Source organism: Cucurbita moschata, unplaced genomic scaffold (genome assembly GCF_002738365.1).
Source record: "Cucurbita moschata cultivar Rifu unplaced genomic scaffold, Cmos_1.0 Cmo_Scf00032, whole genome shotgun sequence".
Taxonomy (NCBI): domain Eukaryota; kingdom Viridiplantae; phylum Streptophyta; class Magnoliopsida; order Cucurbitales; family Cucurbitaceae; genus Cucurbita; species Cucurbita moschata.
The window spans coordinates 1,678,189-1,689,363 of NW_019268548.1; the positions used below are offsets into that span (position 1 = coordinate 1,678,189).

Consider the following 11,175-nt stretch of genomic DNA (forward strand, 5'->3'; position numbering starts at 1 on the left):
CCTAAAAAAAAAAAAAAAAAAAAAAAAACTAATGCAAGTCATAAACTGCAACAAAAGACATTAAAACACTTCCAATCCACAGTTTTCCATCTTTTTCCTCGACTTCACTTGCTGCTTTGACAACCTTTCCCTCGCTATCCTCTAATATCTGCAAAAGCTTCCCTTGTGGGCTGTACTTCACAACCACTCCATGAGGCCGTCCCCCAATGTGAAGCAGGAACTGGAATTTTGCTGATATTGGAAGCTTGAGTAGAAATTTCCTCAGTCTCGGATATTCAGCTTCCAAGCTAGCTAGATCGTTGGTGCTGGTATCAGTAAAGTACACATTCCCTTCGTCATCAACATCTAGATCGTTGGTGAATTTGAAAGGCACCCCTTCTGCTTCAGTTGAAACAGATGTTGCCAAGCCTCCTTCAGGTCCTACTTTCATCAGCCCAAAGTATGCATCTGCAATGTATAAATGGCCTGTTTTCTCGTCGAATCGGAGACCTAAAGGGCGGCCACATATATGTTCATTCTTGGAATAACTCAAAATTGATGGTTTAGGATCACAAATCTCCGACCTGAAACGCCAGGGAAATAAATTAGAATGCATCAGCATCATCTAAAACACAGATCTTGAAAAAGGAAACGAGGACAAGTAATTATATAGATCAAAATCAAACCATTCTACATACTTATTTTGGCATTGAACAGAAAATTACCTATTAGACGAAGTAGAAGCAAAATCAGTCCAGGATTCCCCATTCCAGAACAACACTCCACCATCAGCTACACCAGTATAGGGTCCGCGCCCTTGAGGATCGAAAGACACACTCTCAGGGCCCTGAACTTCATCCTTAAACATGATTTTCGACTTCTGCAACAAGTTAGAGCTATCTCTCTCCGTCGGTATTTGAGACCACGAAGGCAATTCCACATAATAGGTCTCAAAGTCCGGGAAATCAGCGATTGCACTGTGCTTGAATGGATCAGTAGCACAATACAGAGCCACTGCGAAGAAGAGGCCGGCGAAGACAGCTCCGAACGATACGGACGACTTATTGTTACCTACCTGACGCCCCATGCCTGCGGAATCAAGAAAATGGCACTTGATTGGAGCGGTGGAGCGGCAGAACTGGTTGAAGATTGTAGAAGTTGAGGAGAAGTTGAGGAGTGGTAGGTAGAATTTGATCGAGGTTTGATTATGAGAAGAGAATAACGAAGCTCCTATTTATTGCTTTCGACACCACATCACTAACAAGATTTTATTTTATTCTTATTTTGATTTTTTTCATTATTTTCAAAAATATCTTCTCTTTTTTAAATACAATATTACCTTTTGTCTTAATAAATATTTCATATATATTTAATTAAATAAATAAAAAGTTTTTGTATTTTATTTTATTTTCTTTACCATAGTTATGAGAATTTTTGTCACACAAGTTTAAATTATTTTTATTAAGATTTTTGTTTAAAATTATAAAATATTTTTAATCAAAATTTGTTTTCCAATATTTATAAAGGGTAATGGTGTAATTTTGATATATTTTTTTTATTTCATTTTAAAAAAATCATATATTTAGATAGATTTCAGTTAAATAATTTGAGAGATTTAAATTTTATTCAATATAATATGAATATTCAAAAGTATTTAAGATTAAACTGATAACTGATATTTTAAATAAATAAGAATATTATTTGTAAAAAATTTATAATTTAATAATACAAAAAATCTGTCATTAAAATAATACAATAATAAGAAGTGATATGAAAATATATAAATGTATAATATATTTTAGATAATTAAAATAGGTAATATTTTAATTAAAATTACATGAATGAATTTAATAGTAAAAATAAATATCAAATTAGGGAGACAATTATTTATTATTATTATTATTATTTTCTCTAAATCACCCTTTCCCTTATATTTTTTTTAAAAAAATAAATATAAATACTATCAAGATTTTAAAAGTAGATTCAAAATATAAAACAGTTATTCTTTCTATTAATTATTTTATATATTTATTTAATTTGAATAAAAAAATTAATTAATAGGATAAATGAAAAAATTGTCAAATAAATTAAAAGACAAAAAAACGAGTAAGAAATGTTCTAAAGTTATTGAGATCAATTAATAGCAAATAACAAAGAAATCTAAGGTTGTCAGGTCGAAATACATCATCATCTAGCAACCTTTATACTATATGGTTATAATCAATTAAGGACCTTAGCGGGAAAGTATTATAGCCTTATTAGTCATTTTTTCTAATTTATCCGTCACATTTTTTAATTTATCAACATTTCTACGATATGGTTATGATCAATTAATGGAACTTAGTTGGTAAGTATTATAGGCTTATTAGTCATTTTTATAGTTTATTAGTCACATCTGTTAGTTTATCAGTCACTTTAAATGAATCCCTTGTGCGAAAAATTTCCCTGTCGATTAACAGGTGAGTCATTTTTCTAGTTGATCCGTTAATTATGTGTGATGAAAAATTTCTATAATCGATTAGTGAGTGAAATTAAAGACAGAGATGAGACGTTGTAATGAGAACCTATTATTTAAAGTTGACAATAACATAGTATTAGAAGCATTTCACATTATAATCCACTTTTTTAGTTTGTATTTGATTTGACAAATAAACCCAAGGGAACAGAGGTAAAATTTTAGGAGCATTTTTAATAGTATTTCTAAACCTGAATGAAGTAGATGAAATAATTATAATCAATTTGAGTCTGACTAAGTAGATAAAACCCTAATTATCATTCCAACGTTAAAGAACATTGACGTTTTAAAATACTAATAACTCTATATTGAATAAACAACTTATCCTACCAAACTTTGTTCTAGAGAAAAAAAAGTAGAGAACCTAATGCAAATTGTCTATTCCTACGAAACCTAATGCAAGTCATAAACTGCAACAAAAGACATTAGAACACTCCCAATCCACAATTTTCCATCTTTTTCCTCAACCTCACTTACTGCTCTGACAACCTTCCCCTGGCTGTCCTCTAGTATCTGCAAAAGCTTCCCCTCGGCACTGTACTTCACAACCACTGCATGAGGCCGTCCCCCAATGTGAAGCAGGAACTGTAATTTTGCTGATATTGGAAGCTTGAGTAGAAATTTCCTCAGTCTCGGATATTCAGCTTCCAAGCTAGCTAATGTAGAATGTCGACTGTGGATTGCCACCCAAAAGTCACCCTTATCGTTTGTTCGGATGTTGTCTGGAAATCCTGGAAGGAGGGCGAAGTTCTCTGTTGTTCCTGCTTTCTCACCCTTCAACCAATACTTGCGTAATCTAGATCAATAATGGAAAGTGTTCAATGAGTGATCGTTTTGGATGCTAAAATAGTGAATGAGTTGAAATAAAGAGCGCATAGCTTTTGTGAACATAGATCATTGGCGTTCTTTCCATTCATATATCCATGAACTAGGAGCTATAATTAATGAGATTGGAACTGCACTAGTAAATGTGATGAAATACTTCAAAGGCATTTACAATTGGAAAGAGTTTCACCTCCCTTTGCCGCCTTCACAGAACACAAAGAAAGAACCGTCCTTGGTTAGAGACAAGCCATTTGGAAAATAAACATCCCTAACAAGCACAGTGGTTTCTCCTGTGGCAGCATTATATTTCAAAACTCTCCCGGTGTTTTCAGCAGAAAACACTACCTGCAAAAAGTTCCTGCACCAGAAAGACAAGTACTACAACTCTTAGCTGATTCAATTGAAGCTATATGCATAGAAAATGATATACTTATGGTAAAAATCTAGTAGAGTTATATGGTAAAGCTATATATCTATTCCCTCTAGTTTCATCCATATAAATGATCTGGTCAATATTTCTCTTTACTTAAGAGAGGATATGTTTGTTGTGCGATCTTAACCGGATCATAACAGGTGATGATAATATTGTCTTGAACAAGAATCAAGTTTTTTTAGATAAAGAACATGAAAGAGTTTTTTCATTCCCCTGCTCCTAGTCTCCTTCTAGGAATGAATTTGATCATTGCTTAACCCTCCTCTATCAATAAAATCACTATAATAATTGGAAAGTTTACTTACTATTAATGCATCATGGTCATATGTAAATTAGCAAGAAAAAAAATCAGCATAGCTTACCTTCTAGAGTATTTGGTGCTGGTATCAGTAAAATACACATTTCCTTCGTCATCAAGATCTAGATCATTGGTGAATTTGAAAGGCACTCCTTCTGCTTCAGTTGAAACAGATGTTGCCAAGCCTCCTTCAGGTCCTACTTTCATCAGCCCAAAGTATGCATCTGCAATATATAAATACCCTGTTTTCTTGTCGAATCGGAGACCTAGAGGGCGACCACATATATGTTCATTCTTAGAATAACTTAAAATCGATGGTTTAGGATCACAAATCTCCGACCTGAAACACCATGTAAATAAATTAGAATGCATCACAGCATCTAAAACACAAATACCTTGAAAAAGGAACTGAGGACAAGTAATTATATAAGATCAAAATCAAACGACTCTGCATACTTATTTTTGGCATTGAACAGAAAAGTACCTATTGGAGGAAGTATAAGCAAAATCAGTCCAGGATTGGCCAGTCCAGAACAGCACTCTACCATCAGCCACACCAGTATAGGGTCCGCGCCCTTGCGGATCGAAAGCCACACTCTCAGGTCCCTGAACTTCATCCTTGAACATGATTTTAGACTTCTGTAACAAGTTATCGCTATCTCTCTCAGTCGGTATTTCAGACCACGAAGGCAATTCCACGTAATAGGTCTCAAAGTCAGGGAAATCAGCTATTGCACTGTGCTTGAAGGGATCAGTAGCACAATACAGAGCCACCACGAAGAAGAGGCCGGCGAGGACAGCTGCGAACGATATGGAAGACTCATTGTTACCTCCCTGGCGCCCCATGCTGCAAAATCAAGAAAATGACACTGGATCGTAGGAGGCGGAACTGGTAAGAAGGATTGGAGGAGGCGTAACTGGTAGGAAGGATTGGAGGAGGCGTAACTGGTACGAAGTTGAAGATTGGAGATGGGAGATAGAGAGATGGAGAGAAATTGGGAGGTTGAAGAGTAGTAGGTAGAATTTGATCGATAATTGATTGCAGGTTTGATTATGAGATGAGAATAACAATGTAGAAAGCTTCTATTTATTGCTTTCGAACCAAATACAGATTTTATTTTATTCTTATTTTTATTTTTTCCATTATTTTCAAAAATATCTTATTCTTCTAAAAATACAATATTACCCTTCATTCTTTTATAAATATTTCATATATATTTAACTAAATAAATAAAAAGTTTTTGTATTTTATTTGTCTTGTTTAACATATTTACGAGTATTTTTGTCACCAAATATAAAGTTTAAGGTTTTTTCTGTGTTAAGATTTTTGTTTAAAATTGTAAATTATTTTAATTTAAGATTCATTTTTCAATATTTATATAGGGTAATAATGTAATTTTAAAAATAATTTTTTTTTTTTTATATACAATCTTAACCATTTCATTCTTTTGAAAAAAAATCATAGATTTAGATAAATTTGAGAGATTTAAATATTAATCCATTTAATTGGAATATTCAAAATTCTTAAAATTGAACTGATAATTGATATTTTAAATAAATAATAATATTATTTGTAAAAAATTTATAATTTAATAGTACACAGAATTTGTCATTAAAATAATACAATAATAAAAAAGTGATAGGAAAAGAAATATATTTTAGATAATTAACGTTGTAATATTTTAATTAAAATTAAATTAATGAATTGAAAAGTAAACCATTAAATTTAATTATGAGTATTACTTTAAGATATCAAATACTAAAAATAAATATCAAATGAGAGAGACAATTATTATTTCTTTAAATCATTTTTCAATAATTTATATTTTAAAAAATAAATAAATATAAATAATATCAAGATTTTAAAAAGTATATATGATTCAAAATATAAAATAGTTAATCTCTCTATTATATTAATTATTTTATATATTTATTTAATTTGAATAATCAGATGAATAAAAAAAATTAATTACTAAGGGAAATGAAAAAATGGTACAATGAATTATATATATATAAATAAATAAACCCCACAACTAAAATTGGTAAGAAATGACCTAAGATTGAGGCAAAGAAATCCTAAGTTGTCGGAGTCGCTAATTAACAAAAAGAGTATGAAATATTAGATTTAGCACCATTTCTACGATATAGTTGTGATCAATTAATGAAACTTAATTATAGTCTTGTTAGACAAAGATGGAACGTTTTAGTGAGAACTTATATTTAAAGTTGACAATAGCATAGTATTGTGGAGGTTCGTTGTTCATATTACGGGTGAAGTTGAAGGACAAAGATGAGACGTTTTAGTAAGAACTTACATTTAAAGTTGACAATAGCATAATATTGTGGAGGTTCGTTGTTCATATTATCCCGAAAAAGAACCAAAAAAGGCAAGAATGAGATTGATCATCGTTTTGGATAAAACCCAGAATTAAAACGAAAAATTTGGAGAAACTACAAACAAAAGTGAGTCACTAGTTCATACAAATAATATCATACCACGGTTGACTCACGTTTTATTTTAATTTTTAAATTTTGATAAACACAATCAATTGAAATAATTGAAGTTAGCTATTTATAACGTCAGGTGATAAAGACAAGATCATACATATCTTAACGTATACTTTTATATAAATATATATATATTAAAGTATGAAATTAAATCAAATCTTTTCAGGGTGACAAAGTGTATAAAGAATGAAGGATTAGTATGATCATGATTATAATTATTATCATGTAAAATTAATTAAAATAAAATATAAATTGATGAAAGGCATGAGCTGGAGAAAATAAGACAAGACAGAGCAAGACAATTTGAACCCAACTGCTACAATAGCGTTAAAATGTTTGATAAAATAACCCTCCAACTGATAGCAGCATATTGGGCATGATATGCCTTTTTGTTCTTATATATACATTCATAACCCTTTGGAATATAAGACACAAACCCTCTTGCTACACCCAGATGTGGACCCTCAAATTCTCCAAGGGCTGGGAGACCAGCGACAACGCTCATTTAGGGCGCCAGTTTTGGGAGTTCGACCCAAATCTCCAGCCCTCTGTTGAAGAACGAGCTCAAGTTCATAATGCCTGCAGTGATTTCTATACCCACCGCTTTCATGCCAAGCACAGCTCTGATCTTTTAATGAGACTTCAGGTCAGTTCATCCTCTTACGGGTATCAAACTCATCGTAGATTGATAGCCACTGCGTGAGTTGAAGCTATGTTGGTGTTATATTATCCTATTTCGATTTTCCTTTTTAGACTTTTTTTTGAAGTTTTTAAAACGCCTTTGATAGAAAGAGATTTCCACACTGTTCTAAAAAATGTTTTGTTCTACCCCTCCATTGACGTGGGATCTCACAATCCACCTTTCTATAGGGTCTAACGTACTTGCGGGCATTTGTTCCCTTTTCCAATCGATGTGGAACTCCCCAATCTATCTTTTTTGGTTCTAACGTCCTTGTTGGCACACCGCCTCGTGTCCACCCCCTCACTAGCACGTCGCCTGGTGTCTAGCTCTAATACGATTTGTAACGGCCCAAACCCACCACTAGCAGATAATATCCTCTTTGGACTTCACCTTTCAAGCTTCCCTTCAAGATTTTTAAAACGCGTTTGCTAGAGAAAAGTTTCCACACCCTTGTAAAAAATATTTCGTTCTCTTCCCCAATTGTGAGATCTCACAATCCACCCCCTTGGGACCAGCTTCCTCGCTACCACTCGTTCCCTTCTCCAACCGATATGGGACATCACAATCCACCCCTATTCAGGGCTCAACGTCCTCGCTGGCATTCATTCCCTTCTCCAATTGATGTGGGACTCCCCAATCCACTCCCTTTGAGGCCAGAATTCTCGCTGGCACACCGCCTCATGTCCCCCCTCACTGTCACATCACCCGGTGTCTAGCTCTAATACCATTTGTAACCGCTCAAACCCACCACTAATATATATTATTCTCTTTGGGCTTTCCCTCAAAGTTTTTAAAACGCATTTGTTAAGGAGAGGTTTCTACATCTTTATAAAGAACGTTTCATTCTCCACTCCAATCGATGCGGGATCTCACATTAACATTCGAGTTTGATGTAGAAAATGATTATTTCAAGCTCTCCAACTTTGTACCTACTTAGATACTATTTGTTAAGTTGATTATTTAAATTTTTTGAATATGTTTAGTTGAGGAAGGCGAATGGGAGTGAGGTGAAGCTGCCAACTCAAGTGAAGCTTAGAAGTGAAGAGGAAATGAGTGAAGAAGCAGTGGAAACCACGTTGAAAAGAGCTATCAGATTCTACTCAACTATGCAGACACAAGATGGCTTCTGGCCTGGTGACTATGCTGGCCCTTTGTTTCTTCTTCCTGGCCTGGTAAGTTCATATATATATATATATATATATATATATATATATAACGTTTTTTACCCTAAATTCGGTAACTCTAAACTTTGAATTTCATCGGTTTAAACCTCGAACTTGAATAAGTGAAACAAGTTACGCTCTTGGTTAAGTTTTTGTTTTAACCATGTATGTCTAAGGTCACATGTTGATCGGTACTTGTTTATTATTTTTTTAGAAAGAAATTACCAAAAGAATACGAACTCAACCTTGAAAAGTAAGACCCACGAGAAAACAAACGAACCCTTGTGTTCCTCCTGACCTTAGGTATTATTACCAACGACGATAAGTGTGAGGAAGATCTAGGTAGCAAGGTCGTTGGAGGCAGCGGTGACCCATGTTAGTTTTGTCGATTTTCATCGGTTAGGAGTTTTAGCTCGTCTAAAATGTGGGTGAAAAAAACAGTAACTAATAGAGTGACACTCATAAATATAATGAATTAGTTGTGGTCAACCTTAATATAAAGATTCCAACGAGGATGATTTTGAAAACCATACACGGGTGAAGGATAACTCGAACTCAAGGCCATTGATAAATAAAAACAAAAAATAAGCCAATATTTGTAACCGAGAGTAAAAATGAATACAGTTATTTTATAGTAAAATATAATAGTTTAAAATATTTTTACTGTTAATTTCTTTGGTTAAAATTATTTAACATTTTCACCGTAATTAATTTTTTATATTTTATTTTTAAGTTTTCTCATGTATTTTATTTTTAAAATGTTTTAAAGTGGTTTGAAATTTGACTTTAAAAAATAATAAATTGTATAATTATTTTGAATTACTAGATTGATGGGCAATAGTTATTTATTTTAAAATACAATTACACTTATTTAAAACTAATTATTATTTCCTTTGATTTAGCAAACTAACTTTTTTTTAATTGTTTAACATCTATATATATATATATTTAAACATTTTCAAATTGTATTTCAAATCAGTTAAAATTAATTTTTAAAAGTGGTCAGAGAATAAATAATTAAAATATAATTATAAAACTATATTACATCCTAAATAAAAGGATATATATTTTATAATTAACACTCGAAAAATAAATTTTAGAGGTGGACAAATAATTCAATTAATAAATTTTTTATTTTTGAACAATTTAATTCAATCTAAAAAGTCAAACTCAAATGGAATTTTTGTGGATTTTTATGAAATTGATTCAGTATTTATTTAATGGATGGTTTCATACCAAAGAAATAAAAAATTATTATAGTACATATAATATTTAATAAAATAATATTAAAGAAAATATAAAATGTTGGGTAATTTTAATATTATTTAAAATTATTGTTTTGTATTTTCCCAACCGGTCCCCTCTCATCCTTCCGTTGCAACCCTAATTTATGTGGCCATCATTTTCAAATAGGGAGCAAAATGTATTTTTGTGCATATAATAATAACAACCATATTTTTATTATTTTATTTTATTTTCTAAATGGTCCCATAATTTCCCCATTTTTAGTTTATTTATTAATTTGTAGGTGTACGGATAAATTGATTTGATTTTGGAATATTTATTATTCAAATGAACATGGGTGCTTACACACTTGTATCTTTTTATTTATTTTTAAATAATAATAATAATAAAACACTTGTATCCAAGTTTGAAATATTTGGCTTATATATTTAGTTACATAATATCAAGTTGATATTTATATATAATTTAACGCATAAAACAAGAAGGTTGGACATAGAATAAAGTAGGGAAGATGATTGGTTGAAAAGCTTGAATTAAAATAATTTATGTTGTGATTTTGGAATTTAAACCCATGAATTTTTAATTTTTTATATAGTTGTCATTTATAATTTAGTTATTTGAGTGATTTTAAATGAAATTAAGCGAAAATATTATTATTAATAGTTATTTAATTACTTTTAAAAAATATTATTTTATTTTTATTGGTTAGGTGATTGGGTTAAGCGTAACGAAGGCTCTAGATATAGTCCTCTCGCACCGCCATCAACAAGAGATGCGTCGCTACCTTTACAATCACCAAGTATTTATTTCTTTTCACCCGTCGTATTTTTTATTATTATTATTTCTTTTTTTTGAATAAATATTATATCAAATTCATATTTTAGGGTTTGATTTAATTTTCTATCTAAGCAATTATTTATTAAGAATTTTTAATTCAAATAATTAAATATAATATTGGTAGGCATAATAAATAAATTATGAAAGTTGTTGGACACGTAGACATATCTTTAGATGCTAATCAGCCCCAAAAGGAATCATTTATTTTAAGGGTGACATGTCTAATAAAGTGGAGGCTCAATGGCTTATCTCACATGATAGGACTAAAAAAATATTTATTATTTTTCTTTTTAGGAAAATAATATAATTTTTTTACTTTTCAGAATGAAGATGGAGGGTGGGGATTGCATATAGAAGGGAACAGCACAATGCTCTGTACAGCTCTATCCTACGTGAGCTTGAGATTATTGGGAGAGGAAATGGACGGTTGCGATGGAGCCTTGCGTCAAGCAAGAAGATGGATTCTTGATCGAGGTGGGGCCACCTCCATCCCCTCTTGGGGAAAACTCTGGCTTTCCGTAAGTCCGCTTGCATATTATAACTCTCCCTTCCGTTTTAATTACTTTTTTTAATAAACTAATAAAAATATTTATATTTCTCGAAGTTGAACTTTTAAAAAAAATTAAAAATATTCATAAACTTAAAAAAAAAAAAAAAAAAAAAAAAAAAAAAAAAAAAAAAAAAAAAAAA

At 31.4% G+C, this 11,175-nt stretch overlaps 3 protein-coding genes across 3 annotated transcripts in view; 1 reads left to right on the forward strand and 2 right to left on the reverse strand.

Annotated features, from left to right (window-relative positions):
• Positions 1-1,135, reverse strand: part of LOC111429790 (protein STRICTOSIDINE SYNTHASE-LIKE 3-like) — a 1,404-nt gene extending 269 nt beyond the window's left edge. The window contains exons 1-2 of the mRNA XM_023065797.1: positions 705-1,135; positions 19-563 (exon numbers count right to left, since the gene is read on the reverse strand). Of these exons, the coding sequence (XP_022921565.1) occupies positions 29-563; positions 705-1,066 (897 nt within the window). The 5' untranslated portion in view covers positions 1,067-1,135 and the 3' untranslated portion in view covers positions 19-28. The remainder of the gene's footprint in view (positions 1-18; positions 564-704) is intronic.
• LOC111429789 (protein STRICTOSIDINE SYNTHASE-LIKE 3-like) overlaps positions 1-5,076 on the reverse strand; it is an 11,234-nt gene extending 6,158 nt beyond the window's left edge. Inside the window, exons 1-4 of the mRNA XM_023065796.1 lie at positions 4,535-5,076; positions 4,115-4,390; positions 3,510-3,677; positions 2,888-3,290 (exon numbers count right to left, since the gene is read on the reverse strand). Coding sequence (XP_022921564.1) covers positions 2,888-3,290; positions 3,510-3,677; positions 4,115-4,390; positions 4,535-4,896 — 1,209 coding nt within the window. The 5' untranslated portion in view covers positions 4,897-5,076. The remainder of the gene's footprint in view (positions 1-2,887; positions 3,291-3,509; positions 3,678-4,114; positions 4,391-4,534) is intronic.
• A 1,924-nt stretch (positions 5,077-7,000) lies between these two features.
• Positions 7,001-11,175, forward strand: part of LOC111429781 (probable oxidosqualene cyclase) — an 8,499-nt gene continuing 4,324 nt past the window's right edge. The window contains exons 1-4 of the mRNA XM_023065785.1: positions 7,001-7,204; positions 8,224-8,412; positions 10,358-10,447; positions 10,809-11,003. Coding sequence (XP_022921553.1) covers positions 7,013-7,204; positions 8,224-8,412; positions 10,358-10,447; positions 10,809-11,003 — 666 coding nt within the window. The 5' untranslated portion in view covers positions 7,001-7,012. The remainder of the gene's footprint in view (positions 7,205-8,223; positions 8,413-10,357; positions 10,448-10,808; positions 11,004-11,175) is intronic.